The following is a 27,758-nucleotide window of genomic DNA, read 5'->3' as shown; positions in this document are numbered from 1 at the left end:
TAACGCTGATTGATTGTGGGGTGCTACACGGAAACATTGCGCGCTGCGATTGGCGGGGAGCGCGGCCTCTCAGCGTGAGGGAGGAATGGCGGGGGTGGCTGAGGCGATGGCGGCTGAGGCGATGGTGGCGGGCTGGTGTCGCTGCCGCCGGCACTGACGAACCCTCACCGCCCTGTGGGCTCCGGGAAGAGCCGTTCTGTCCCACCGCGCTGGTTCGGGTCAGTCCTGCACCGGGCGCTGCGGGTTCCACTCGGGTCCATCCCCGCGCTGCTCCAGCCGCTGAACCCCGAGGGCTCTCTGGGGGCTCTCTGAGGGTTCTGTGACGGCTCTCTGAGGGCTCTTTTGGATTTTCAGGCATTAATGAAGTGTTTCTTTCCTCAGCATCCGGCAGAGGAGATGCGGTAGCGTGGCGTGGATCCCGCTGGATGTCACGGCACCCAGGGAGGAGATGGAGCCGCTCCCCGAGCTCTACTCCATCTTCCAGGGCGAGGTGCGGCAGCGGCCCGGGCCATGCTCTGGGTGAATTCATTGTTGGTTCAGCCGGGGTTTAGCGCGGGGAGGTTTGGGTGGCAGAGAGCTCTGTACAGGTGCACTCATCTGTGTCTGTGGAGTTGTTTATGTGCAGATGTGAGGGCAGCAGGGGAGAGGCGATTCTGTCCTGTCACCTGATTCTCCACCTGCAGAGCTCAGAATTCCAACCTCAGCAGCACCTGGAGCTGCTGGAGAGAGCCCAGAGGAGCCCACGGAGCTGCTGCAGGGCTGGAGCCCCTCTGGAGCCAGGCTGGGAGAGCTGGGGGTGCTGCCCTGGAGAGGAGAAGGCTCCAGGCAGAGCTCAGAGCCCTTGCAGGGCCTGAAGGGGCTCCAGGAGAGCTGCAGAGGGGCTGGGGACAAGGATGGAGGGACAGGAGGCAGGGAATGGCTGCCAGTGCCAGAGGGCAGGGCTGGATGGGATCTTGGCAATTGGGAATTGTTCCCTGGCAGGGTGGGCAGGGGCTGGGCTGGAATTGCCAGAGCAGCTGTGGCTGCCCCTGGAGCCCTGGCAGTGCCCAAGGCCAGGCTGGGCATTGGGGCTGGCAGCACCTGGCACAGTGGCAGGTGTCCCTGGGCTGCAATCAGCTGCCATTGAAGATCCCTTCCCACCCAAACCACTCTGGCATTCACATTCCTGAACCAAGGATGGAAACCAGCACCAAAACCCATTGCAGCAAATGGAGAAAGGAAAGGAAAGAATGATTGCCTGGCTGGTTCCAGGTGCCCCCAGTGCCATTTGCCACAGGGGGTTTGTAGGCTGGCAAGGCCTGGTTAGAGAGGTTTGGGCTGTGCCAGGGTGCCCAGAGCAGCTGTGGCTGCCCCTGGAGCCCTGGCAGTGCCCAAGGCCAGGCTGGGCTGGCACAGTGGTTGGTGTCCCTGAGGTGGCACTGGGTGGGATTTAATGTCCCTCCAGCCCAACCTAACCCTCATTCTGTGCCAGTCTCCAGCTCAGTGAGCTGGGCAGGTTTGTTGTGCACATTCTCCCCTGTTTGGGAAGGGATTTCCTCAATCTCTGCTCTGGGTTTTCTCCCCAGGTTGCTGCAGTGACAGATTATGGAGCCTTTATCAAAATCCCAGGCTGCAGGAAACAAGGTTGGTGTGTGTGAAATTATTTCAGTGTTGCTGTGGCCCAGGCAAGCAGCCAGCTCGGAATTAAAGGCTTTCAGGAAAAGCTCAGAAAATGAATTTTTCCTAAATTAGGAAAGAATTTGGAAAGCATTTAGAAGATGATGGACTTTTGCATGATTACCAAAAAATACTCAAAGGAGTTTTTCGTAACTTCAGGATATTTGGGGTGGAATTTTGGGAAATTGTGGATATTTTGGGGTTTTGTTACCTTCAGATTTCAGTGGAGGTTTTGGGAATTTGAGGATATTTTAGAGATTTATTTAAAGGTTATGGCAGAACTGTAGAAATGCTGCAATTTGCCCAATTTCCTCCTCCTCTCTCCCATCCCCTGGGGTGACTGTGTCCCCTGTGTCCCATCCCTGGGCTGACTGTGTCCCCTCTCACATCCCCTGGTATTACCACACCTGAGTGGGCGCTGGTGGTGAGAGAGACAAGGTGAATGTTGTTTCTTGATCAGAAGGCTGATTTATTATATCTTATATAGAATACATTATAACTGTACTAATAGGAATAAGGGGAGAGGTTGCAGAGCAGCTAAGCTAGCTAGAATAGATAGAAAGAATCCCCAACAAAGTTGTGCCCAAGGACTCAGTCCCCTGGCTTGCACTGGTGATTGGCCCTTAATTATAAACATAGAAAATGAGCCAATCAAGAAAACCCCTGTTACATTCCACAGCATCTGATAATAATTGTTTACCTTGTTTCTGAGGCCTTTTGCCCTCCAGAAGACACAGAAATCCGAAAGAAAGGATTTCTGTGAAGAAATGTCTGCGACACCCTGGGGCTGACTGTGTCCCCTGTGTCCCATCCCCTGGGCTTGACTGTGTCCCCTCTGTCCCATCCCCTGGGGCTGACTGTGTCCCCTGTGTCCCCTCCCCTGGGGCTGACTGTGTCCCCTCCCCTGGGGCTGACTGTGTCCCCTGTGTCCCCTCCCCTAGGGCTGTTCTGTCCCCTGTGTCCCCTCTGTCCCCTCCCCTGGGGCTGACTGTGTCCCCTCTGTCCCATCCCCTGGGCCTGACTGTGTCCCCTGTGTCCCCTCCCCTGGGGCTGACTGTGTCCCCTGTGTCCCCTCCCCTGGGGCTGACTCTGTCCCCTGTGTCCCCTCCCTTGGGGCTGACTGTGTCCCCTCTGTCCCATCCCCTGGGGCTGACTGTGTCCCCTGTGTCCCCTCCCCTGGGGCTGACTGTGTCCCCTCTGTCCCATCCCTGGGGCTGACTGTGTCCCCTGTGTCCCCTCCCCTGGGCCTGACTGTGTCCCCTGTGTGTGTCCCATCCCTGGGGTGACTGTGTCCCCTCTGTCCCATCCCCTGGGCCTGACTGTGTCCCCTGTGTCCCCTCCCCTGGGGCTGACTGTGTCCCCTCTGTCCCATCCCCTGGGGCTGTTCTGTCCCCTGTGTCCCATCCCCTGGGGCTGACTGTGTCCCCTGTGTCCCCTCCCCTGGGGCTGACTGTGTCCCCTGTGTCCCCCCCCAGGCCTGGTGCACAGGTCCCACATGTCCTCCTGCCCCGTGGACAAACCCGCAGAGATGCTCGACGTGGGGGACAAGGTGTGGGTGAAGCTCATTGGGAGAGAGGTAACCCTAACTGAAATCAAATACCCTGGTGTTCATTAATGTTTGTAGGCAGTTCATCCTGCTCCTTGTGTGCTTTGCAGGTGAAGGATGACAAGCTGAAGCTCTCCCTCTCCATGAAGGTTGTTCACCAAGGCACGGGGAAGGACCTGGATCCCAACAACGTTTCCCTTGAGTGGGTAAATCTGAGCAGAACAGAGGGCATGGCTGCCCAGGGGGCACAGGGCATGGCTGCCTGTGGGGACACAGGGAATGGTTTTCTATGGGGCACAGGGCATGGCTGCCCAGGGGGCACAAGGAATGGCCTGCCATGGGGCACAGGGCATGGGTCCCTATGGAACACAGGGCATGGTTGCCCGTGGGACACGGCATGGCTGCCCAGGGGGCACCGGGAATGGTTTTCTATGGGGCACAGGGCATGGCTACCCACAGGGACACAGGGCATGGCTGCCCATGGGGCACAGGGAATGGTTTTCTGTGGGGCACAGGGCATGGCTACCCACAGGGACACAGGGCATGGCATCCTATGGGGCACAGGGCATGGCTGCCCACAGGGCACAGGGAATGGTTTTCTGTGGGGCACAGGGCATGGCTACCCACAGGGACACAGGGCATGGCATCCTATGGGGCACAGGGCATGGCTGCCCACGGGGCACAGGGAATGGTTTTCTGTGGGGCACAGGGCATGGCATCCTATGGGGCACAGGGCATGGCTGCCCACAGGGCACAGGGAATGGTTTTCTATGGGGCACAGGGCATGACTACCTGTGGGGCACAGGGCATGGCTACCCACAGGGACACAGGGCATGGCATCCTATGGGGCACAGGGCATGACTACCTGTGGGGCACAGGGCGTGGCTACCCAGGGGACATGGAATGGCTTCCTACAGGACACAGGGCATGGCTGCCCGGGGGACACAGGGCATGACTCCCCATGGGGCACATGGCATGGCTGCCCACAGGGCACAGGGAATGGTTTTCTGTGGGGCACAGGGCATGGCTGCCCAGGGAACACAGGGCATGGCTTCCTATGGAATGCAGGGCATGGCTGCCCACGGGGCACAGGGAATGGTTTTCTATGGGGCACAGGGCATGGCTGCCCAGGGGGCACACAGCATGGCATCCTATGGGGCACACGGCACGGCTGCCTGTGGGGCACAGGGCACAGAGCATGGCTGCCCAGGGTACACAGGGAATGGCTTCCTATGGGACACAGGGCATGGCTGCCCACAGGACGCAGGGAATGGCATCCTGTGGCACACAGGGCATGGCTGCCCATGGGACACTGGGCATGGCTTCCCTGGGAATGGCTGCCCAGGGGGCACAGAGCATGGCTGCCTGTGGGGCACAGGGCACGGTTGCCCAGGGAACATGGAATGGCTTCCTGTAGGACCCAGGGCACCCACAGGGCACCTGGCATGGCTCCCTGTGGAACACAGGGCATGGCTGCCCATGGCACACAGGGCATGGCTTCCCTTGCCAGAGGGCAGGGCTGTGTGGCAGCAGCTCTCTGGTCACAGAGAGCAGCACAGCTTCCCCAGGCATTGTGCTGAGAAAGGCTGAGAGATCAGAGACAGAATGAGAAACAATTTTTATCTTCACTTGCTGCTCCTGTTGTTGTGCACATGTGCAATGTGTTATGTGTTGTTTACCAGAGGGTGGTTTCTTAATTAACCAGTGGGGATGGTGTTTTGATTACAGGACCAATTAAGTCTGTCTGTATTGTAACTGTCTATAAAAGCAACGGGTTTCTTTAAAAAGATAGATATTGATCAACATTCTGTGAATCATGGAATCAATGCTAATTATCACCCTGCCAGGGGACAGGGATGGATGGGAATTTGGGAAGGAGTTGTTCTCTGGGATGGAATTCGCAGAGCAGCTGTGGCTTCCCTGGATCCCTGGCAGTGCCCAAGCCAGGTCAGCTCTGCTCTTTGGGTTTAGAAAGTTTTACTTTGAGAGTGTCCTGGTTTTGCATGGGAAACTATTGCAGGAAATCCAGGACTCCTGCACAACTGACCAATGTGATCCAGCAGAAGCCTTTATTACATTTACACACACTTTTATAGATTCTGCAAACTGCTAAGTGCACACTGCTTGATTGGTGCCTTTGCCTTGCTCTCTCTGCATTTCTCACAGTGTGTGATTGGTCACAGTGCAGGTGTTTCACAGCCCTCTGTTATCCTGTTCTTGCCATCTTGGTATTTGGTTTCTCAGCCTCTTCTTTCTTAATTTCCACAATTTATGTTCCAACAGCCTTGAGGAATCCCTGAGGCTTTGATAACAAACTCAGGAGCAGGCTGGCTGTGCCCACCATGGCCTAACCCTGCAGGTGCATTGCAACAGGAGACATTTATAAAAATCATTATTAATGTAGGGAATAATGTGCTCTGAGTCCATGATTCAGAAGGTTGAACAAATGCTTTATTAAGCTGTAATTTATTACACTAATACTATGCTAAATTACATACTAAAATACTATGCTGTACTAAATTACATATTATACTAAAAGGTGCTACACCAAAGGGATACCAAAGCAAAACCTGTGAGTGTCTGAGACAGCCAGGACACACCTTTGACCCAATTATCCAAGGAATCAAAACAACCTTCATCAGTGTCCAATTAACAAATCACTTTGGGTAAACAATCTCCATAACACATTCCACATGTGCCAAACAACAGGAGCAGAGAATAGAAATAAGAATTGTTTTCTCTTCTTCTCTGAGCTTCTCGCTGCCTTTCCCTAGGAGAAATCCTTGGGAGCTTGTGTCTGCTGCTCTCTGTGAAGAAATTAGCAAAATCTCAAATTAGCAAACCAAAATCACCTCACCAAATAACCTTTAGAAGCCTTGGGGCCATACAAAAATGTGAAAGCCTTTTGTTTGTAAAAAAAGAGGGATTAAAGATGAGAATGGAGTGAAAATGGAGCTGTTCTTGTCCCCCCAGGCAGGATGAGAGGAAGAAACGCTCCTTCAGGGACTACACGAGCCAGAAGATCACCCTGGAGGCTGTGCTGAACACGGTGTGCAAGAAGTGTGGCTGCAAAGGTGGGGCTGGGCTGCTGCTTTTGGCCCTGTCCCAGCCAGGCACTGAGCCTTGGTGGGCTTCTATCAGTGTCTGTCTCATGGTTGGAATCCCAGAATGGTTTGGGTCGGAAGGGACCTTAAATCCCACCTGATTCCAGTCCCCAGGGTCACCTCCCACCATCCCAGGTGCTCCCAGCCCTGCCCAGCCTGGCCTTGGGCACTGCCAGGGATCCAGGGGCAGCCACAGCTGCTGACATGGTTACATGTGCTTGTAAGGATTGAATTTTAGTTCTGTGTATGTCCTTTAGAGGAGGGAGGTTTTATCACTTGCTACAAAACCGAAAGATTTAATTCAAGTCCTTCAAAAAATTAAAAAATGTTTATTCCTTAAAATCACGCTCCTTTGGGCCAGTGGAGGGCCTTCATCACAAAGGTGATGAAGGATTGGAGAGATGAGGAGGGACTGAGGGAGCTGGCTTTGATTATTGTGGAGAAGAAAACTGAGAGGGAATCCATAAATCCACACAGATATCCCCAAGGGTGTCAGAGGATGGTGCAGACTCTGCTCAGGGGCAGGACAAGGAGTGATGGCCAGAAAATGAAACACAACGAGCTGCACCTCACTGTGAGGAAGAACTTCTGTCTGTGGGGAGTGGCAGAGAACAGGGAGGGAGTGGAGTGTGGAGCCATCCCAGCCCCCTGGATGTGTCCCTGTGTCACCTGCTCCAGGTGATCCCTTCAGCCCCAACCATTCTGTGCCTCCTGCTGGGATCATTGAGGTGGGAAAAGAGCTCCAAGGACATCGAGTCCCAGCTGATGCCACCTTGTCCCCAGCCCAGAGCTCTGAGTGCCACTCCATTGGAATTCATTGGACACCCCCAAGGATGGGCACTGCAAAGCTCCCTGGGCAGCCCCTGCCAAGGCCTGGCCACGCTGTGCAGAAAGAAATTTCCCCCCAATATGCAAAAATGGGATTTTAAGGACTTGCAGGGCTCCTGTTCTGTTGTTGGTGTGAGGGGTTTGGAGCTGTGGGGAACAGGAAATGTTCCCTGCTAGAAGGGGCTGGGGCAGGGACACCTCTGCTGCTGGGCTTGCACTGGATGGATATTCCCTTGTGGGAAAAGCCTTTGGGGTTCTGGTGTTCAGGATGCAGAGATGAGGTGGGAAAAGAGCTCCAAGGACATCGAGTCCCAGCTGATGCCACCTTGTCCCCAGCCCAGAGCTCTGAGTGCCACCTCCAGGAATTGCTGGGGCACCTGCAGGGATGGGCACTGCAAAGCTCCCTGGGCAGCCCCTGGCAAGGCCTGAGCCCCCTTTGCATGGGGAAATTCCTGCTGTGCCCACCCTGAGCTGCCCTGGCCCAGCCTGAGGCCGTTCCCTCTGCTCCTGTCCCTGTTCCCTGGGGCACAGCCCGACCCCCCCGGCTGTGCCCTCCTGGCAGGAGCTGTGCAGAGCCACAAGGGCCCCCTGAGCCTCCTTTGCTCCAGGCTGAGCCCCTGCCCAGCTCCCTCAGCCCCTCCTGGGGCTCCAGCCCTGTTCCCTGAGCAGCACAGAGCCCCTGCCCTCACCTGCCATCCGTGTTGTAGTGCAGCTCCATGACAGCCCCGCTGTGTCCCTTCAGGGTGGCAAAGCTGTCACAGTCCCCAGAGCACTGGGGGGCTGTGATGGTGCTCACAGGGCTCTCAGTTTGAGGGAGGAGATGAGGATCTGACTCCATGTTTTAGAAGGCTGATTTATTATTTTATGATATATATTACATAAAACTATACTCAAAGAATAGAAGAAAGGATTTCGTCAGAAGGCTGGCTGAGGATAGAAAAAGAAGGAATGATAACAAAGGTTTGTGGCTCAGCTCTCTGTCCAAGCCAGCTGACTGTGATTGGCCATTAATTAGAAACAACCACATGAGACCAATCCCAGATGCACCTGTTGCATTCCACAGCAGCAGATAATCAATGTTTACATTTTGTTCCTGAGGCCTCCCAGCTTCTCAGGAGGAAGAATCCTAAGGAAAGGATTTTCCATAAAATCTGTCTGTGACAGGGCACACCAAGGGACAGGTGAGCACAGGAACAGCCTGTGCTGTGCATGGAGCTGATCTTTGGGGCTCAGCAAAGTGCAGGAGGGACCATCCCACTGCTGAGCCCCATTTGGGGCAATTACTCTGATTTTGGTTTTTAAGAAACAAACAAACCTTCTGCAGGGGGGATCCCCCTGTGAACCCCCATCCATGGAAGCTCCAGCACAGCTGCTGGGACACTGGAGCTGTGCCTCAGAGCTAAAACCAAGTTGTGCCCTCTGAAATGATGTCCTGCCTGGTTCAGCAGTGCCAAGATGATTTTGTGGTGCCTTTCAGGGGATTTATTCAAGTTGCTGAAGTCCAAGTTGGTTTTTTGTGCAGTTTTTCTGTGCCCTACTTGTGTTGTTTGGAGGAAATGGTTCATGGGGGCTTGTGCTATTCTGGAGGAGGTTAATGCTGAGTGTGGCCTCTGTAGTCATATAGAAATATCCTTAAAATATTATTTTAAAGAATTATTACTATTTAAAGACCTCTTATGTATAAAACACTATTTTAAAGAACCCCAAAACCAGGATTATGCCTATTTCCAATCTGCTTTTTAATAATGGTGTCTCCTCCTAACAGCAGGTGCCAGCTCTCCAAATTCCCCCTGCAGCTTAGTAGGTCAACTTTGATGTCTCCAGAGTAGAAAGGGCAGAACCACAAGACCTGAATTTCTCTCTCTTTGTACCTTTAGCTCATTTTCCAGGTGCCAATCACACCAATTTACCTTTCCTCCATTCTTTTCTGGGCTGATTAAGCCCCTGCAGAGACAGATTTTGACTTGTTGAGACAAGAATATTTTCTCTTTTGCCTAACTAATCCCTCCAGAATGACCTGGGTGATGTTTGTTCCCTCTCTGTTTAATCAGGGCATGTTCAACCAGCTGAAATTTCAGGATAAAATATGTCCAGTGTAGATTTTCTCCTTGAAAAAGATTGATAATCAAAAAAGCCTTGGCAGCACTTCAGGTGTGTGAAATGCATTTGTTAAAAAAAAAGAACAAAAAAAAGGAGAAGGGTCTGGGTTGTTCCTTCAAACACATTTTATTTTTTATTTCCAGGTCACTTTGCCAAGGAGTGCTTCATGCAGCCTGGAGGAACCAAATACAGCCTCATTCCAGAGGAGGAGGAAGAGGAGGGGGCAGCAGCAGGGCATGAAGGGGACAAAAAGATCAGCCAGGCTGAGGAGTCTTCCAAAAAGAGGAAAAAGGTACAAGGTGGCATCTGGCTGGCCTGGAAAAGGAGCTGGGGATGGGAATTTGCTCTGTGGTTACAACTGAGTTACTCCAGCAAGGTGGGTGTGAGTAGCCAGGTGTGGGCTGAGAAGGTGCCTCAGGTTTGGGCAGATTCTGTAACAAAACAGGAAACTCCTCTGCAGATTTCTTATTAATTCTTGGGTTTTCTCTTTTTATTGCCAAGTTCCCTTCTAGCTGGTTTTGTGTTCCAGCACACAGCCCTCAGAGATATTCTTAGAGTGAGAAAAAGATGATTGTTGTTTTTCCTGGTCTTTGTGAGGCTCTGCAGGCATTGCTTCAGTGTCCTCAATCCTGTGACTCCTGTTTTCCTCCTTTCTCCTTCTTTGTTCTGTTCCCAGTGCCCTGCTGGCTGCAGGGGTATCCTGACCCTGCCAGGGCTGTGGGAATTGGGGTTATCTGCACACTCTGGGGGAAAATCCCTGGCTGTGTTTGCACAGGGAGCATTCCCAGGCTGCAGAGCAATTTCTGTCCCTGTGAAAGTGGCACCAGATCAGAGACATTTCCCAGGCTGTGTTTGACCTCTGGCTCAGAGCAGGGTGAGATAAAATCAAACCCAGGTGAGACTGAACTCAGGCCAGGAGCTTTTGGTGCTCAGGGTTGTTCAGGGATGAGTATTCACAGAGTCCCAGAGGGTTTGGGGTGGAAAGGACCTTAAATCCCATCTCACCCCACCCCTGCCATGCTCCCAGGTTGCTCCAGCCTGGTTTGGACACATCCAGGGCAGCCACAATCCAGTTCAACACTTCAATAAATTAATTCTTCCATCAGCACCTTCACATTCCCACTTTTAATTTCTCTTCCAAAGCCTTTTCTCTATTTTTCCCCTCTTTCCAGCTCTGTGGCCTCTCTGTATCCTGGAGAGTGACAACAGGCAGAAAAAGCTCAAATTATTTAAAAGTTTTGGGGAAAAATTACACAAAGAAGTGCACAAACAACTTGTTATCCTACCCCTGCCCATCCAGCATGGGGATTCCCAGTGGAGTCTTGCCCTGCTGACCCTACAGGAAATGTGGGGCACTGTCCTCACTTTGTTCCTGATTTTTTTGGCCTTGGTGGATTAATAGCTTTCCTTGAAATCTCCCTCGTTCCTTTGATCTCCCTCCCTTCTCAAGGGTGACATCAAAAGTTGTCAGATGTTTTCCAGAGCTGCAATAATAAAACTTGGAGCTTTTTTGGAGGCAGGATGTGGGATCCTGGGGATGAATGGTTCCCTTGTAGCCTGGAGTGCCTGCTGTGATCGTGTCTGGGAGCTCCATGTGCTGCCCTGCTTGCCTGCAGCTGCAGGGATTTACAGCACATGGAAACAGCTCTGTGCATTCAGGGACAATCTCCTTGCTGCCCTGTCCCCTCCCTTGTGTGTGACACCAGTGTGGCCCTGGGGTTTTGAAATGAGAGGAGGGAGCTGCCTCTCCACTGAGTGTCAGAGCCATAAAATTAATGTTTGTGATTGCTCAGGATCAGCATTTTGTGCTTTTCTGGGATTTTTCTTCTCTTCCCAGAGACTCCTCCAGGATCCTCATCTCTTTTTGTTTTTTCCACCTTGCCTTCCCATTGGTTCCCAGCTCCTGATTTCCCTCCTGCCTGAGGAGTTTTTCTCCTCTTCCTGGATCTAATATTTCCTTGCATCTTCTGGGGTTTTTCTCCTCTTCCCAGACATTCCTCCAGGATCCTCATCCCCTTTTTTCCACTTTGCCTTCCCAGTGGTTCCCAGCTCCTGATTTCCCTCCTGCCTGAGCCCCACAGTATTCCCAGGCTGGAGCCTGATGTTTGATTGCAGTTTCTGGGGTTTTTCTGCTCTTTCCAGAGATTCCCCCAGGATCCTCACCCCCTTTCTTTTTTTCACCTTGCTTTTCCCTCCTTCCTGAGGGGTTTTTCTCCTCTTCCTGGATCTGATGTTTCCTTGCATCTTCTGGAGTTTTTCTCCTCTTCCCAGAGATTCCTCCAGGATCCTCATCCCCTTTTTTCCACTTTGCCTTCCCAGTGGTTCCCAGCTCCTGATTTCCATCTTACTCTAGGTGTTGTTCTCCTCTTCCTGGATCTGATGTTTCCTTGGAGTTTCTGGGGTTTTTCTCCTTTTCCCAGAGATTTCTCCAGGATCCTCACTTCCTTTTTTTTCACCTTACTTTTCCCTCCTGCCTGAGGGGTTTTTCTCCTCTTCCTGGATCTAATATTTCCTTGCATCTTCTGGGGTTTTTCTCCTCTTCCCAGACATTCCTCCAGGATCCTCATCCCCTTTTTTCCACTTTGCCTTCCCAGTGGTTCCCAGCTCCTGATTTCCATCTTACTCTAGGTGTTGTTCTCCTCTTCCTGGATCTGATGTTTCCTTGGAGTTTCTGGGGTTTTTCTCCTTTTCCCAGAGATTTCTCCAGGATCCTCACTTCCTTTTTTTTCACCTTACTTTTCCCTCCTGCCTGAGGGGTTTTTCTCCTCTTCCTGGATCTAATATTTCCTTGCATCTTCTGGGGTTTTTCTCCTCTTCCCAGACATTCCTCCAGGATCCTCATCCCCTTTTTTCCACTTTGCCTTCCCAGTGGTTCCCAGCTCCTGATTTCCATCTTACTCTAGGTGTTTTTCTCCTCTTCCTGGATCTGATGTTTCTTTGCAGTTTCTGGGGTTTTTTCCTCTTCCCAGAGATTCCCCCAGGATCATCCCCCCTTTTTTTTCCCTCACCTTGTCTTCCCAGTGATTCCCCAGCTCCTGATTTCCCTCCTGCCTGAGCCCCACAGTATTCCCAGGCTGGAGCCTGATGTTTCCTTGGAGCTTCTGGGTTTTTCTCCTCTTCCCAGAGACTCCTCCAGGATCCTCACCCCCCTTTTTTTTTTTTCATCTTGTCTTCTCAGTGGTTCCCAGCTTCTGATTTCCCTCTTACCCTGAAGGGTTTTTCTCCTTTTCCTGGATTTGATGTTTCCTTGGAGTTTCTGGGATTTTTCTCCTTTTCCCAGAGATTTCTGCAGGATCCTCACTTCCTTTTTTTTCACCTTATTTTTCCCTCCTGTCTGAGGGGTTTTTCTCCTCTTCTTGGATCTGATGTTTCTTTGCAGTTTCTGGGGTCTTTCTCCTCTTCCCTGAGATTCCTCCAGAATCTTCACCCCCTTTTTTTCACTTTGCCTTCCCAGTGGTTCCCAGCTCCTGATTTCCCTCCTGCCTGAGCCCCACAGTATTCCCAGGCTGGAGCCTGATGTTTGATTGCAGTTTCTGGGGTTTTTCTGCTCTTTCCAGAGATTCCCCCAGGATCCTCACCCCCTTTTTTTTTTTCACCTTGCTTTTCCCTCCTTCCTGAGGGGTTTTTCTCCTCTTCCTGGATCTGATGTTTCCTTGCATCTTCTGGAGTTTTTCTCCTCTTCCCAGACATTCCTCCAGGATCCTCAGCTCCTTTTTTCCACTTTGCCTTCCCAGTGGTTCCCAGCTCCTGATTTCCCTCCTGCCTGAGCCCCCCAGGATTCCCAGGCTGGAGCTGGGTTCGGGTCTCTGTGTGGGGGTGGCACTGGTGTGACAGTGCCACATCCTGGGTGGCAGCAGTGAGCCCTGTCCTGTCTTCTGTAACCCCTGAGGAAAGGGGTGATGGAGGGAGAAGGGGAGAGGCTGGAGGGTGTCCAGGGAAGGGGCTGGAGAATCCTGAGGGAGCTGGGCAGGGGCTCAGCCTGACAAAGGGGGTCAGGGGGGTCCTTGTGGCCCTGCACAGCTCCTGCCAGGAGGGGACAGCAGGGGATGCTCCCCGGGAATGAGGGGAGGGGTGAGAGCAAACAGCCTCAGGTTGTGCTGAGGGAGGTTTAGGGTTGCCGCTGCTCAGCCCAGGGCAAGTTAGAAAAAACATAAATTTAAAGGTTTTCCATGTGTGCAGCCTGGCAGAGCAACACCATGGCTGTTCTCCCCCATCCCTGTACCCTCAGCTCAGGAGTGTTCAGCTGCTCCTTCTCCCCTTTCTCAGAACAGGGCAAGACTGAAGTGCAGAGGAAGAGCCAGCAAACACTGAGCCACTGGTGCAGGATCCCCATATTTATGTCCCCTGGCCCAGGGCATTTCACCTGCTCTGACCCCACATCTGCTCCAAATCCTGCCTTCCCTGCCCTCTCAGCAATCTGTTTGAAGGTTTATGGAGGGGTTCTCCTCACTCCCCTCTGACTCTCTTTGAAGATTTCACTCCCTTGTCTGCTTTTCCCTTTTTACACCCCATCTCCCATGCAGGTATTTGGGACAAACCCTTCACAGAGAGGGTTGGTGGTGGGGTCCCCATCCCTCCTAAACCCCATGGAGGTGGCACCTGGGGCTGTGCTTGGACTGGCTGATCTGGGGGGGCTTTTCCACCCTGAACAATTGCAGGATTCCCTGGTGCTGTGCCAGGGGGGAGCCCTGGGGCTGTGTGGGACAGCAGGGCAGGCCCAGGCTCTGGGTCCCTTCTCCTGCTGGGGTCAGGGGGTGAGGTGGCTCCTGTGGGAACAGCAGTGTCCCTGCTGGGCTGTGTGGGAGGCAGGAGGCTGGGAATGGCTGAGCCCTTCTCATCCTGCAAGAAAAAACCCGCAGTGCTGACTGAGGGATAACCCTTGCACTGAAATTCTCCATGTTAATCCCATCTTCTGCTCACATAACCTCAAATTTGGGGGTTTGGATCCATTTCAAAGTTCCTTGTGAGCTTTATTCCACATTGAACAGCTCATCCCTGAGGAGGTTTTGGATGGCCTTTGAAATTGGGGCTTTTTTTATGATTTTGCTGCTCTTTTCCCCACCTTGTGGAAGATTTGCAGATCTTCATGTTCAAACCACACCTAAGTGTGTTTGTTCTGTGACCCGTGGTCCATCCTCAGTTTTACTGGTTTTACTGGTTCTTCCATGGCATGAAGAGGCCACAGCCCTTCACACATTGACTGCATTGGAATTTTTCTGAATCTGGCTGTGTTTATTTACTGACTCCAGGCTGGGTTCTTCTCCTCAGCTTCAATCTGACTGCACCTCCAACAAATGATGCAAAAGCACCTTTAGGTTGGTGTAATGAATCTTGTTTGGAGTGAAATTGGCTGCTGGAATGAGGAAAAAGAATGAAATGAAGAAGCCCAGAAGGATTCCTGGCACACACTGGGGATGCAGACAGACATTAGGAATCCATTGCTGTTTTTCACAAAGTCTTGGAATGGGATTTTAACTCCTCAGAAAGGTCTGGTGAAAAATATTTCAACTTCTTGGACAGTTCTGGGCACTCCCCTCTTATCTCAACCCCAAATACCTTCAGGGGGAGTGAGCTGAGAGCACAGCCTGGAGCAGTTTGCTCGCACAGGGCAGGAGGGAGCCTGCAGTGCTGAAGGGGCCCCTCTTGGAGGAGTTTCTGGAGCAGCAGGGAAGGAATTCCATGCAAACCAGCACTGAGGCTCCAGCCCAGCCTGCTCAGGGGCTTGGAGAGAGGTTTTGGAGCACTTTTGTTGGGTTCTCTGTGCTGATTGCATAGGTGGGGCAGGATGTGCAGGGAACCGTGAAGTGCAGCTCTGTGTGAGGCTGACTGAGAGCTGCTTGGCCAAATCCTCTCCAAACATTGCCCCAAAATGCAGTGTTGGGGTGCTGGGTGTGCCAGAGCTGAGCTGAGCCCCATCCAGCCTGCCTGGAGGGCATTGGCAGCTCAGGTGTCCCTGCAGGCACAAACCTGGGCTGTGGGCAATCGCTGGGCTGCAAACTGAGGTTCCTGGTGCCCTCAGTGCTCCATCCCCTGCTCACTGGTGCCCTCAGTGCTCCATCCCCTGCAAACTGAGTTCCCTGGTGACCCCAGTGCTCCATCCCCTGCTCAGAGTTCCCTGGTGACCCCAGTGCTCCATCGCCTGCTCAGAGTTCCCTGGTGAGCTCAGTGCTCCATCCTGTGCTCACTGGTGACCCCAATGTTCCATCCCCTTCTCCCTGAGTTCCCTGGTGACCCCAGTGCTCCATCCTCTGCTCACTGAGTTCCCTGTGACTCCAATGCTCCATCCTGTGCTCACTCAGTTCCCTGGTGCCCTCAGTGCTCCATCCCCTGCTCACTGGTGCCCTCAGTGCTCCATCCCCTGCTCACTGGTGCCCTCAGTGCTCCATCTCCTGCACATTGAGTTCCCTGGTGACCCCAGTGCTCCATCCCCTGCAAACTGAGTTCCCTGGTGACCCCAGTGCTCCATCCCCTGCTCAGAGTTCCCTGCTGACCCCAGTGCTCCATCCCCTGCTCAGAGTTCCCTGGTGAGCTCAGTGCTCCATCCTGTGCTCACTGGTGACCCCAATGTTCCATGCCCTGCTCCCTGAGTTCCCTGGTGCCCTCAGTGCTCCATCCTCTGCTCACTGAGTTCCCTGTGACTCCAATGCTCCATCCTGTGCTCACTCAGTTCCCTGGTGCCCTCAGTGCTCCATCCCCTGCTCAGAGTTCCCTGCTGACCCCAGTGCTCCATCCCCTGTTCTCTTGAGTTCCCTGATGCCCTCAGTGCTCCATCCCCTGCACACTCAGTTCCCTGTGACCCCAGTGCTCCATCCCCTGCTCCCTGAGCTCCCTGGTGACCCCAGTGCTGATCTCCAGGGCTGGGATGCTGCACTGAAGGAAAGGTCTGGCACAGGATGCTGCTCCTGCAGTGCAGCAGTGCTGCCTCCTGCTACTGAAAATTATAAAATCATGGGATGGGTTGGGTTGGAAGGACCTTAAATCCCATCCAGTGCCACCCGTGCTATGGGCAGGGACACTTCCACTGTCCCAGGGTGCTCCAAAGCCCTTCCAGCCATGGAGCAGCCACACTTATTCCTCTGGGAGTGCTCAGCTCTCCTTGTGTCCTGCTGCACTTCCAGCCCAGGCTGTGTTTGCTGTTCTGCCTGCACTTCTGCACTGGAAGAATCTGAGAATCCTGGAATATCCAGGGTTGGAAAAGACACAGGGATCACTTAGTTCTTAGTTCAGCTCCTGGCCCTGCACAGGACACCCCAAGAGCCCCACTGTGTGCCAGAAAAGGGATTTGTTTCTCTTGGAGTGATCTTGGCTGTTAGAACTCCCCAAAAGGGGAGAGTGAGGCTTTGTTGATTCTTTCCAGCCAGCACAATGCCCATGTGTGCTTTTTGTCCCCTGCTCCATCCCCAGGAGTGTGTGTGACATCCTGTCCTGCCTGCAGCCCTCACATCCTGAGAAAGTTTCCCAAGCTCTGGAATGAAACTCTTGCTTGTGAAGGTCCTGTCAGACTTTCTCACCATGTGCACGGGCTGGAGAAGCTTGAGAAAATTCTCCTTGCTGCACCCCCTTCTCTGAAGAGTTTAACTCCTTCCCATCCTCCTAGACTGGGAGGATTTGCTTCTGCCTTTCCTCTGTGGCTCAGGGACTTTGTGCTGAGTCTGTTGTTACCCCTCAGGAAAACAGATCCAATTTTGGGTGATATTATTTGCTGTTAGTGAGCCAAAATGTGCCAAGGGTCTGGTGGGTGTGGAGCCACTCCATCCTGTGCTCCCTTCCCTGGAATCCCTGAGGGATCTTTTGGATGCTGAGCTCTGGGTGTTGTCTTTGCTCTTCCAGCTCCCTAAAAAAGTTCTGTTTGATTAAAAATCAGCTGCCAGCTCCTTTCCTTTTCCCCCTGGGCCTGATGCTTGGACACCCAGTCCAGTTTGGGCACAGGTGCTTAAATTCAGGTTAGTCAGAGCCCTGAGCTGAGCTGGCCATGCCACATTCCTCACTGGGGCTGTCCAAGCCTGTCCAGGGCTTTGTTCACCTCAGTGGCCATCTCTGATCCTGAAACCTTCCTTGGCTCCTCTGCTTGAGTCCTCAAACAGGGCAAAAATTCCTGATCAGCCTCTCTGGAGCCAGGCTGGGAGAGCTGGGGGTGCTGCCCTGGAGAGGAGAAGGCTCCAGGAGAGCTCAGAGCCCTTGCAGGGCCTGAAGGGGCTCCAGGAGAGCTGCAGAGGGACTGGGGACAAGGATGGAGGGACAGGAGGCAGGGAATGGCTGCCAGTGCCAGAGGGCAGGGCTGGATGGGATCTTGGCAATTGGGAATTGTTCCCTGGCAGGGTGGGCAGGGGCTGGGCTGGAATTGCCAGAGCAGCTGTGGCTGCCCCTGGAGCCCTGGCAGTGCCCAAGGCCAGGCTGGGCATTGGGGCTGGCAGCACCTGGCACAGTGGCAGGTGTCCCTGGGCTGCAATCAGCTGCCATTGAAGATCCCTTCCCACCCAAACCACTCTGGCATTCACATTCCTCAATCAAGGATGGAAACCTGCACCAAAACCCATTGCAGCAAATGGAGAAAGGAAAGAATGATTTCATTAATATTTTAATGATTAATAGTGTGAAGGGGCACAGAGGAAGTTGGGGAGCGGGACAAGGTGCAGTAGGAAGATGAGGAGCAAGGAGAAGATGAGGAGCAGGATGGGGTTCAGGAGAAATTGGGGAGCAGGAAGGGGTGCAGAGGAAATTGATGAACAGGAAGGGCCACAGAGGAAGTTGGGAAAGAGGAGGGGGTGGTGAAATCTTTAGGGAGGTTGTGCAAGGAGCCACATCTTGCAGGAGGGCACTGACCTTGTCCTGCTCTTCCCTGGGCTCTCCTGCCTGAGCTGGGAGTGTTTGGGTGCTCCTGTCCTGGCAGGCTGGGGCTGGTGGGTGGGCTGGTTTAGAAATCTAATTTTTGGGCAAAAAACGCTTCATCCTTCCAACTTTTATTAATAAAGAACAATGAAATAATGGAATAAGAGCAAGAATTCTCCTTCCATGACTTACCCAGTGTTTTCCAGCCATGGATTTCCACATTGCTGCCCTTCTGCTCTGACTCCTGCCGTGCTCTGTGCTCTGCCCTCAGCTAACTCCTGCCTCCTGGGGCACTGTGCCCTTTCCATGCAGGAGCAGGCCCAGAAGGGCTCGTGCTGCCCTGCTGAGCCCCAGGGAGGCCATTCCCACATTCCCACATTGCCAGGTTTCTCCTGTGTTTTCCCAGGAGAAGAAGAAGAAGAAGAAGCACAAGGCCAGGCCGTCCTCGGAGTCGGACTCAGGCAGCTCAGCCTCGGACAGTGATGGAGCTCAGCCCTCCAGCAAGAGGCCCAGGCACTCCAGGAAGGCCAGCAAGGCTCCCAAGAAGAAGAAGAAGAAGCACAAGAAGTAGCTCTGGGGTGAGCAGGGCAGGCTTGGCTGCTGCCATGGCTGCAACAGGGACCAGCAGCTCCTGCTTCAAGGACAAGGAGTTGATTTCAAAGGAACATTTGGTGTTACAGGTGCTGACCTTGTACGAGCTGTCCTCTGTCACCTTGGGCACAGGCTGCCCCTTTGTCCCACAGCTGCTGCCAGCACGGGCTCGTGACAGCCTGCAGGGCACCTTTGCTGTGCCACAGCCTCGTGTCCTGCTGTCCTGCTGCCAGCTCCTGGGACAGCTGCAGAGCTTGGGGTGGCACAGCCAGGCCCCCATCGTGCTGGGCACAGGTTTGGTGGCAGCACAGCCCCTGGCACAGAGCTCAGGGCTGCAAACCTGCCCCGGCTCCCTCAGCCTCTCTGCAAACACCAGGAGTGGAGGAGCAAGGAGCAAATGGGGGAGTGGAGATACTGGGAGTAAACATGGACTGTGGAGTGTTTGCTGCCTTGGAAAGGGATGGAAAATAAATCTGCTCTCTGCAGCTGCACTTTGTACCTGCTCCTTTCTTCTGTGCCCTCCACTTCATCTTGGGCAGGGGGAGAACAGTGTGGAGGAGATGGGAGAGGGTTTTTTTGGGAAGTTCTGGCTGCTTCCCCAGGTTCCCTGGGCTGGGAAGGGGGTGTGTGCTGAGGTAACCCATAGGAGAAGCCTTCTGGAGGGAGCATAAATCTTGTAACTGGAGCTGAAGGTCAGGGGAGGGGACGGCAGGGGAGGGTGCCAGGAGCAGCTCGGCCCTGCTGGGACAGATGTGAAGGGGGAAAGGAGCCAACCCTGCGGCCTCTGGCTCTGCAGGGAGCTGGGACTGGCAGCTGGTGGTGTGGCAGGAGAGGTGGGAGTGCTGATGCAGCCTCCCCTTATCCCTCCCTGTGCTTCCCACCCAGCTCCCCATGGCTGCCTCCCCCTTTGGGGCCGCTTCCCTTCCCAAACCCGGACAAGAGCTCAGGGCTTTGTTCCAGGGGAGCCTGCACCTCCAGGGGAGCCTGCCCCTCTGCTGGGCTGTGGGGGTCCCTCCTGCCCCTCCAGGGGAGCCTGCCCCTCTCTGGGGCTCCCTCCTGCCCTGCGAGGGGCATTCCCAGAGCCAGCCAGAGTGATCCCCGCAGGGCTACTGGGACCAGTGCCCATTAACCCCATCCCTGCCATCCCTGTGCCCAAAACGCCTTTTCCCGAGTAAACCGAGCACACAGCTGTAACAACACCTTTATTGTTTTTCCATGTGACTTTTCCCACTATCAATTAAAAAAGAACCCAACAACGAACCACGAAAGCACCACCCGAGCCCCTGGAGCCCCTGCAGGCGCCTGGTGGGGCAGGGGCGGCCCCGCTGGGGCTCCGAGCCCACGGGAAGCCGTGGCTGGCACGGGGCCAGGAGGTGGGGACGATGTGGCACCGGGTGACAGGCAGGGCACCTGCGACAGCGTCTATGTCTCCTTCTCGTAGGTGCGGGTGGAGACGACGTTGCCCATGGTGAGAGTCTGGGGACGGAGAGGTGAGGGGAGTTAGTGCTGCCCTGCCCGGCTCCGAGCTGAGCTCTGCCCACTTCAAACCATTCCCGAGGTGGGAACGTCAGAATAAAACCAGTTCCGAGGTGGGAACTCAGAATAAAACCAGTTCCGAGGTGGGAACTCAGAATGAAACCATTTCCTTACCAGAACTAATTTCCCATCCTTCAGCTCCCGGACCAGCGATGTTTCCTTCCCGTCCCACTTCTGCACGTGGACGAGTTTGCCTCCATCCAGTTTGACCAAGGACTGCAGGGAGGGATTGAGAGCCGCGGTTATTTTCCTCTCCGGGGTTTATTCCTCAGAGGGGACCCTGGAGCCCCGCAGAGCTCGGGATCAGCCTGGGGGTGCCACCTGAGGGTGCCCACCTGGCACCATCCCCGCCTGGCTGGGCCAGCTGCGCTCAGCCCAGCCTGGATCCTGCACTAGGTCACAGCCTCGGCTGTCCCCTGTGTCCCCCTGTGTCCCCAGGTGCCACCGGCACGGTCACCGTGCCCTCCGTGCCCCGGGGCCGCCCGGACCTGGCCCGACCGGAGAGGCGGGGCAGGGATCGTGGTTTGGAATGGAACCTTCCCTGCCCTGCAGGGCCCGCCGAGGGTTTTGGATCGGCTGCTGCAGCAAACGCGCCCCTGCTCGCCGCGCTGCTGTTTGCACAGCGCCGCTGCTGACTCAGCCCCCAGAGCCCGGCCCGTGCCAAGGTTACGGTGACAGCGGCACGCAGGGCAGGGCCGTGCCGGGACAACCGCGGGCACCAGCGCTGGCACCGCCTGCCTGTCCCCATCCTGCCCTGTGCCCCCAGCCCACCCCTCCAGAGCCGGGGCTGCCCCCGGTGCCTCCATGGCTGGGGTCTGTCCCGGTGTGCCCCAGCCCCAGATCCCCACAAGGCTCTGGGTGCTCCCTCAGACCCCAATTCCCCCATAGATGGGTCCCCCCACTGCTCAGCTGTGCAAAAGTTTGGGTACCCGCAGGGTTTGGGTGCCCCACAGCCAGAGGTCAGGCAGGGATGGATGGATGGATGGATGGATGGATGGATGGATGGATGGATGGATGGATGGATGGATGGATAGATGGATGGATGGATGGATGGAATTCACTGGGGAGAAATTCCTCCCTGGAGGGGGTGAGGCCCTGGCACAGCTGTGGGGTTGCCCCTGGAGCCCTGGCAGTGCCCAAGGCCAGGCTGGACATTGGGGCTGGCAGCACCTGGCACCTGGAAGGTGTCCCTGCCATGGCAGGGCTGGCACTGGATGAACTTTAGATCCATTCCAACCCAAACCATTCCATGGGTGCCCCACAACTCCCTGCACCCCAAGGCTGACCCCTCCTGTCCAGCCCTGTTCTCAGGCAGCCGTCCTGGCCCCTTGACCCATCACATGCCAGGGACACCCCAAGGGCACGGCGGGGCTGGGCAGGAGCCACGGCGGTCACACGTTCTGTTCTGTTCTGCTGCTTGAACAGCGGCCAGGAGCTGGGGCTGGAGGGAGGGAACTCACACTCAGCCCCTTCCCCCAGCCTCACACCCAGCCCAGCCCTTTGTGCTCCCTGCTCTGGGGCCAGGAAAGGGGTTTGTGGCCAAAGAGCCCCCAGGTTCCTCCAGAGTGCCCCCCTGGCTGGGTGTGGGGCACAGAGCTGCAGCTGGAATCTAGGAAAAATCAGCAGCTGGGCCACTCCTTCGAGGGAAAATGTCCCTGCAGGGTGGGAGAGGCCAGGAAAGTCATTGCCCTCTCTCAGGTGATTTTTTCCCTTGCTCTTACAGGGAGGAGCAGCCTGGCTGGGAAGGTTTGAGCTCCCCGTGGAGGGACAGCCTGGGATGAGCCCTTGGAGTGGCACTGACACGATGGGATTGTCCTGGAGCTGGGATTGTCCTGGAACTGGGATTGTCCCGGAGCTCCATCCCTGGAGCAGGCAGGCACAGAGGGCAGTGGGCTCAAAAACAGGGGTGGTGCCCTCCTTTCCCCGGAGCAGGGACACTTCTCACCGCCCCACCGGCCTCCTCTTGAGCAAGCTGGCACTCGCCAGCCCGGCTCTTGCTCAACCTTCCCGGCAGCTCCTCCTGCCCCGGGACAGCCCCGCTGCAGAACGGATTCGGGGGGGCTGCCGGGACGGGACCAGGCTCGAGCAGCACCCCCGGCGGGCACAGAGGGGCTGCCCTCGCTCAGGGAGCCGGGATGGGGCCCGGGGATGATGGAGCCCCGGGGTGATGGAGCCCCGGGGTGATGGAGCGATCCCCCTGGAGCCCCGGGGTGATGGAGCAATGCCCCGGAGCCCACAGAGTCTTTTGGGGGTGCCGCGGGGCAGGGGGTCTCGGGGCTCACCTTGACGTGCCTGTCGTCCGCCGTGGTCTCGTCGAACTCCTCGCCGAGTTTGAAGGTGATCTCGGTGTTCTTGAAGGTGCTCTGGGTCTTCACGGTGACCTTGTCGCCGTTCAGCTCGATGATGGTGGTGGGCTTGGTGAAGCCGGCCACCTGCCGCGTGGCGAAGCCCACGCCTGGGGAGCGAGGGGTGAGGAGGGCACGGTGCGGCCGCCCAGCCCCGGCATCGCCCCCGAGCTCCTCGTCCCCGTGCTGGTGCAGGGTGAACCCCAAAACTGCTGCTCGTTCATTGTCCTGGGGGGCTCCGTGCGCCCCCGGGGCCGGAGCAGAGAGGGGGGCCAGGGGAGATGGATCCGGGACCAGCACCCTGAGCTGGGTGAGGGGGGCGGGTGTCTGTGTCTGTCCCCCCTTCCCCGCACTGCTCTGGGCTGGGGCGCCCTGGCTTTTGGGGGGCTCGGGGGCTGGGGGGCTCCCGAGCGACCCCCAGCACCCACGGGGGCCATCTCATCCCTCCATCCTCTGCCAAAGGCTGCGCCCAGTGGGTGGGCATGGGAAGGACGCGACCCCCGGGACCCCCTCACCCAGCCCCAGACCCCTTCACCCAGCCTGGAACCCGTCACCCACCTGGCACCCCTCACCCAGCCCGGGACCCCTCACCCAATCCGGGACTCCCTCACCCAGCCCAGCGCCACGTGCACAAAGCCCCAGAGCCCCCCTAAAGCACCCACGGAGGCAGCAGTGACCCCCCCTCCCCTCCTCCTGCAGCCCCCCACCCCAGAGCCCGTGTGGGGGAGGGCGTTCGCCGGGCAAATTGGGGAGGCATAGAAAACAAAAAACAAAATAAAAGGAGGTGATGTGACTGCAGCCCGCTCTCAGCCGCGCCCACTCACCCAGCGCCTTCATGTACTCATCGAAATTCTGGGTGTCCACCAGCTTCCAGGTGCCCACGAAGGCGTCCACCATGGCGAGGGGGCTCGGGGGGTCCGGCCGGCTGCGAGCGAGGCACCGCCTGCAGCTGCCGCGGCCCCGCGGCCGCCTTAAATAATGTCCCCATCACATGATTGGAAAGAGCGGAGCGCGCTCCAGAAATACACCCGGCAGCGCTGCCAGCGGCCACCGGCCCCGCCACCGCCCCCGGCCCCACACCGAGCCCGGCCCCCGCTGCCACCGCCCCCGGCCCCACACCGAGCCCCGGCCCCGCTGCCACCGCCCCCGGCCCCACAGCGAGCCCCCGGCACAGGCCGGGCACAGCCCCAGGGGCCCTCGGGGCGAGAGATGTGCCCGGGCACAGGGGTGTGTGCCCACCTCAGGCCCGCGACAGTGTGCGACAATGGGGATGCCCTTTAGGGACACGAGTGGCGGGGAGCAGGGAGCTGAGCTGGGGAAACTGAGGCACAGGAACACAGGACCTGAGCTGGGGAAACTGAGGCACGGGGACAGGGGAGACGAGGTAGGCACAGGGGTGCGTGCCCAGCCCAGGGGGTCCTGTGGGTGTGTGGGGAGGGGCAGGTGCTGCCCCTGGGCGCGGTCAGGGCGTGGGGACAGCGACAGTGGGGACGCCCTTAAAGGACACAAGTGGCAGGGACAGGAAAGATGATCTGGGGAAACTGAGGCACGAGGAGCAGGGAGCACCGGGGTGGGGGGTGTGGGAATATATGTGGGGACTCCAGGAGAGTGTGGGGACAGGTGTGACACCTCCTCAGTTCTGTATGTCTGTGGGGACACATGACCCGCTCCCTGCTCGGTGTGCCTGTGTGTGTGGGAGCGTGTGTGAGCCTGTCCCCTCCCTGTGTGCCTGGGGACACACACCTGTGCCACCAGTGGTGCTTTGGGTGACACAGGGGACACTGGGGACAAGGCACGGGGCTGTGGGACCCCCAGCAGGTCCCCCCATGTCCCCATTGCTTTGGGCTCCAGCGCATCCCCGTCCCCTTCCCAGCGTGGCTGGGGTCACCCCTGACCATGGCATTCGGTGTTCCCTGCACTCCAGGGGACAGTGCCAGCTCCTGTCCCCATCCCGTGTCATGGAGGGACACAGCTGGGGGCTCAGGTGTCCCTGAGCCCGGTGGCTGCAGCCCGGTGGCTGTCCCTTGTCCTGGAGACTTTGGGGTCAGAGGCAGCAGGGCCATGAGGGACGGGGACACCTCCCTGTGCCTGGCCCTGTGTGACATCGCAGGCACCCAAAAATAGCCAGAGCTCGTGTTCAGCGCCCTCCTGCTGACACTGCCACCAAACGGGACCCCTCACCTCGTGCCCTGGGGGCACAGGACTGTCCCCGTGGGATGGGTGTCCCCTGTCCCAGCTGGGACACTCTGCTGGCCAGGGTGACAAGGACAATTTATTGCCCAGGGAGACACAGCCCCCATGGCCTGGGGGGGGGGGGGGGGGCACAGAGGGCAAGGAGTGTCCTCTGTCCCCTCACCTGGGTGTCAGTGTCCCAAACCTGCACAGCCCTGTCCCCTTCACACAACGAGACCGTGAGATGGGGGCATTGGCAGGAGCGGCTGCCCTGGCACAGGGACACCCCGGCATGGGGACACCTCGACATAGGCACACCCCAATATAGGGACACTCACTGACAGGGACACCCTGGCATGGGGACACCCCAATATAGGGACATCCTGGCATAGGGACACGGACTGACAGGGATAGACAGGCACAGGGACATCCTGGCATAGGGACACCCTGGCACAGGCACACGGACTGACAGGGACATCCTGGCATAGGGACACCCCAGCACAGAGACACTGAGGCACAGGGACACGTAGGCATGGGGACACCCACTGACAGAGGGACATCCTGGCATAGGGACACCCCAGCACAGAGACACTGAGGCACAGGGACACGTAGGCATGGGGACACCCACTGACACAGGGACATCCAGGCACAGGGACACCCTGACATGGGAACACTCCAATGTAGGGACACTCAGTGACAGGGACACCCCAGCATAGGGACACCCCTGCACAGGGACACTCACTGACAGGGACACCCTGGCACAGGGACATCCACGGGGCTGCCCCTGCACACCCAGCCACAGGAGCACCCATGAACACGGCCTCCCACCCACACACAGACACACATGCACGCGCACACACATACACACACAAATGCACACACACACACACGTACACACACACATGCACGCGTGCGTCCCTGCATACACATGGGTGCACACACACACACAGATGTCCCTGCACACACTCATGGATGCACACAAACACAGATATCCCTGCACACGCACACATGTGCACATACACATGGATGCATGTGCACACAGATGCTCACACACATGGGTGCACACGCACATGGATGCATACACACATGGATGTGCACACATGGATGCACACACAGAGATATCTCTGCATACACACACACACGTGGATGCACACCCACACAGATGCATGTAGACATGGATGTGTACACACACACACAGATATCCTTGCACATGTGCACACACACACATGGATGCACACACACATGGATGCACACACACATAGATGCACACACACATGGATGTGTCCCTGCATACACACACACATGGGTGCACATAGAGGGATTCACACAGAGGGATGCACACACACAGATGCACACACACACACACAGATATCCCTGCACACGTGCACACTCGCACAGATGCATGCACACACACAGATATCCCTGCACACGTGCACACTCACACAGATGCACGCACACACACACAGATATCCCTGCACACGTGCACACTCACACGGATGCGCACACACACACACGTGCACACACACACAGATGCACACACAAATGAATGCCCGTGCACATGAGTGCCCGTGGGTGCCCACACACACAGATGTGCACACGTGGGACTCCATGCCCATGAATGCCCATGAATGCCTGCATAAACCAGCGCCCATGAGCACACACATGGCCCCGCACAGTGATTGCAGGCTCTGGGGGTGCCCACGACACCACACATAGATACACACACACACACACACACACACACACAAACACACACACACACAGACAAACAGACACACACACACACACACGAGAACCCATGACAATATAAACGGGTGCCCATGCACATGGATGCACACACACAGGGATGCCCACGCACACGGGTACCCACACCCACGAATGCCAGTGTAAATGGGTGCCCAAGCCCAGAGATGCCCACACTCACAGATACCCGCAGGCAGGGATGCCCCTCCGCATGTGCACTCACACCCAAGCCTCCCTCCCACGCCAAGGTGCCCGGGGGAGCCCGATGGTGGCCGGGACCCCGCGGGGCGCTGGGGACGGATGGTGACCCCGCCCTGGCCCCGCCCTGGCCCCGCACGGCTCTCCTGGTCCAGGGCCAGAGGGGACCTGGGCTGCGGGACTCCTTTGCTGGTCCTACAGCGACAGCTATAGGTGACCGTCTGGGATGGGATGGGATGGGATGGGATGGGATGGGATGGGATGGGATGGGATGGGATGGGATGGATGGAGGGATGGGCCCAGCTCCACGTCCAACCATCCAGTCCTTGCCAGGTCCTGTGCCACCCTTGCGCCACTCTTGGGCCACTCCCGCCTCTCGTGGCAAAAGCCCAAAGTGTTTCCAGAGCTGAGCAAACACCTCAAGAAGGTCCCAGCAGCGCGAGCTCTGGATGGCTCCGTGCCAGTCGGATTTTCCTGATTCCAGGGGCTTCCCAGGAGTTCCAGCTTTGGCCAGAGGCCAGCGACCCCCAGAGGTGGCAGATGAGCCCTCCCTGAGGCCCTCAGTGCCCGCCAGGAGGGTCCCATCCTGCCCTCCGGCAGAAGCAGAGATTTGGGGAGGACGGGTAGAGCCTGGGAAAGCCGCACTCCGTGTCCCCTCTGTCCCCAAAGGCCGCAGGACCCGGCTGGCCCTGCTCGGGGCTGGGGAGGGGATCCGGTGTGGGGACAGGGGTGACCTGGCTCGGGGGTGCTCTGAACAGCATCCCCTGCTCCCCACCCCAAACTCACCAGCATCCCCCACCCCAGGAGCAGAGACCACGCTGGGGTCTCTGCTCCTCAGGGGGAACCCTCAGAGACCTTTGCTTAAGGGCTGGGGGGCTCTCGGGTTGTGTTTCCCACCTCACCCCCCAAAACTCGGGGAATGGCTCCTGAGTCATCCAGAAGAAAGGCCAGGAGACGAGGGGATACCCAAAAACATCACAGTGAACACCACACTCAGCAAGAAACACCCGTGGCTGCTCCTGCGGCCAGGAGGGCCCCCGGGACCCCTGACCGCGCTCGGCTCCGCCAAATGCCCCAGAAGAAAAATGTTCCTCCCGCCGGGGAGGCCAA

The 27,758-nt window shown here is 56.6% G+C and overlaps 2 protein-coding genes across 3 annotated transcripts; one reads left to right on the top strand and one right to left on the bottom strand.

Moving 5' to 3' along the window:
* The first annotated feature begins 82 nt into the window (after window positions 1-82).
* On the top strand, window positions 83-19,139 carry ZCCHC17 (zinc finger CCHC-type containing 17). Of its 2 annotated transcripts, XM_059488656.1 has the most exons (9): window positions 83-218; window positions 382-490; window positions 1,566-1,623; window positions 3,132-3,232; window positions 3,313-3,404; window positions 6,176-6,276; window positions 9,378-9,526; window positions 18,470-18,641; window positions 18,744-19,139. In XM_059488656.1, the coding sequence occupies exons 2-8, from the start codon at window positions 449-451 to the stop codon at window positions 18,632-18,634; spliced, it is 708 nt and encodes a 235-aa protein (XP_059344639.1). In that variant the 5' UTR covers window positions 83-218; window positions 382-448; the 3' UTR covers window positions 18,635-18,641; window positions 18,744-19,139. The 2 variants fall into 2 exon arrangements, with proteins under 2 accessions (XP_059344639.1, XP_059344638.1); XM_059488655.1 differs by having other exon boundaries at window positions 18,470-19,139.
* Window positions 19,140-19,843: 704 nt separating this feature from the next.
* FABP3 (fatty acid binding protein 3) lies at window positions 19,844-23,538 on the bottom strand. Its single transcript, XM_059488659.1, has 4 exons — window positions 23,360-23,538; window positions 22,473-22,645; window positions 20,305-20,406; window positions 19,844-20,130 (listed from the first exon to the last, which is right to left on the bottom strand). Exons 1-4 carry the CDS (start codon window positions 23,430-23,432, stop codon window positions 20,077-20,079), a joined length of 402 nt encoding a protein of 133 aa, XP_059344642.1. The 5' UTR covers window positions 23,433-23,538; the 3' UTR covers window positions 19,844-20,076.
* Window positions 23,539-27,758: the final 4,220 nt, after the last annotated feature.

The sequence above is a fragment of the Ammospiza nelsoni genome, chromosome 25 (assembly GCF_027579445.1).
Source record: "Ammospiza nelsoni isolate bAmmNel1 chromosome 25, bAmmNel1.pri, whole genome shotgun sequence".
NCBI lineage: Eukaryota > Metazoa > Chordata > Aves > Passeriformes > Passerellidae > Ammospiza > Ammospiza nelsoni.
Note: the sequence above shows the minus strand (reverse complement) of the source record. Positions and strands in the feature narration are given on the sequence as shown.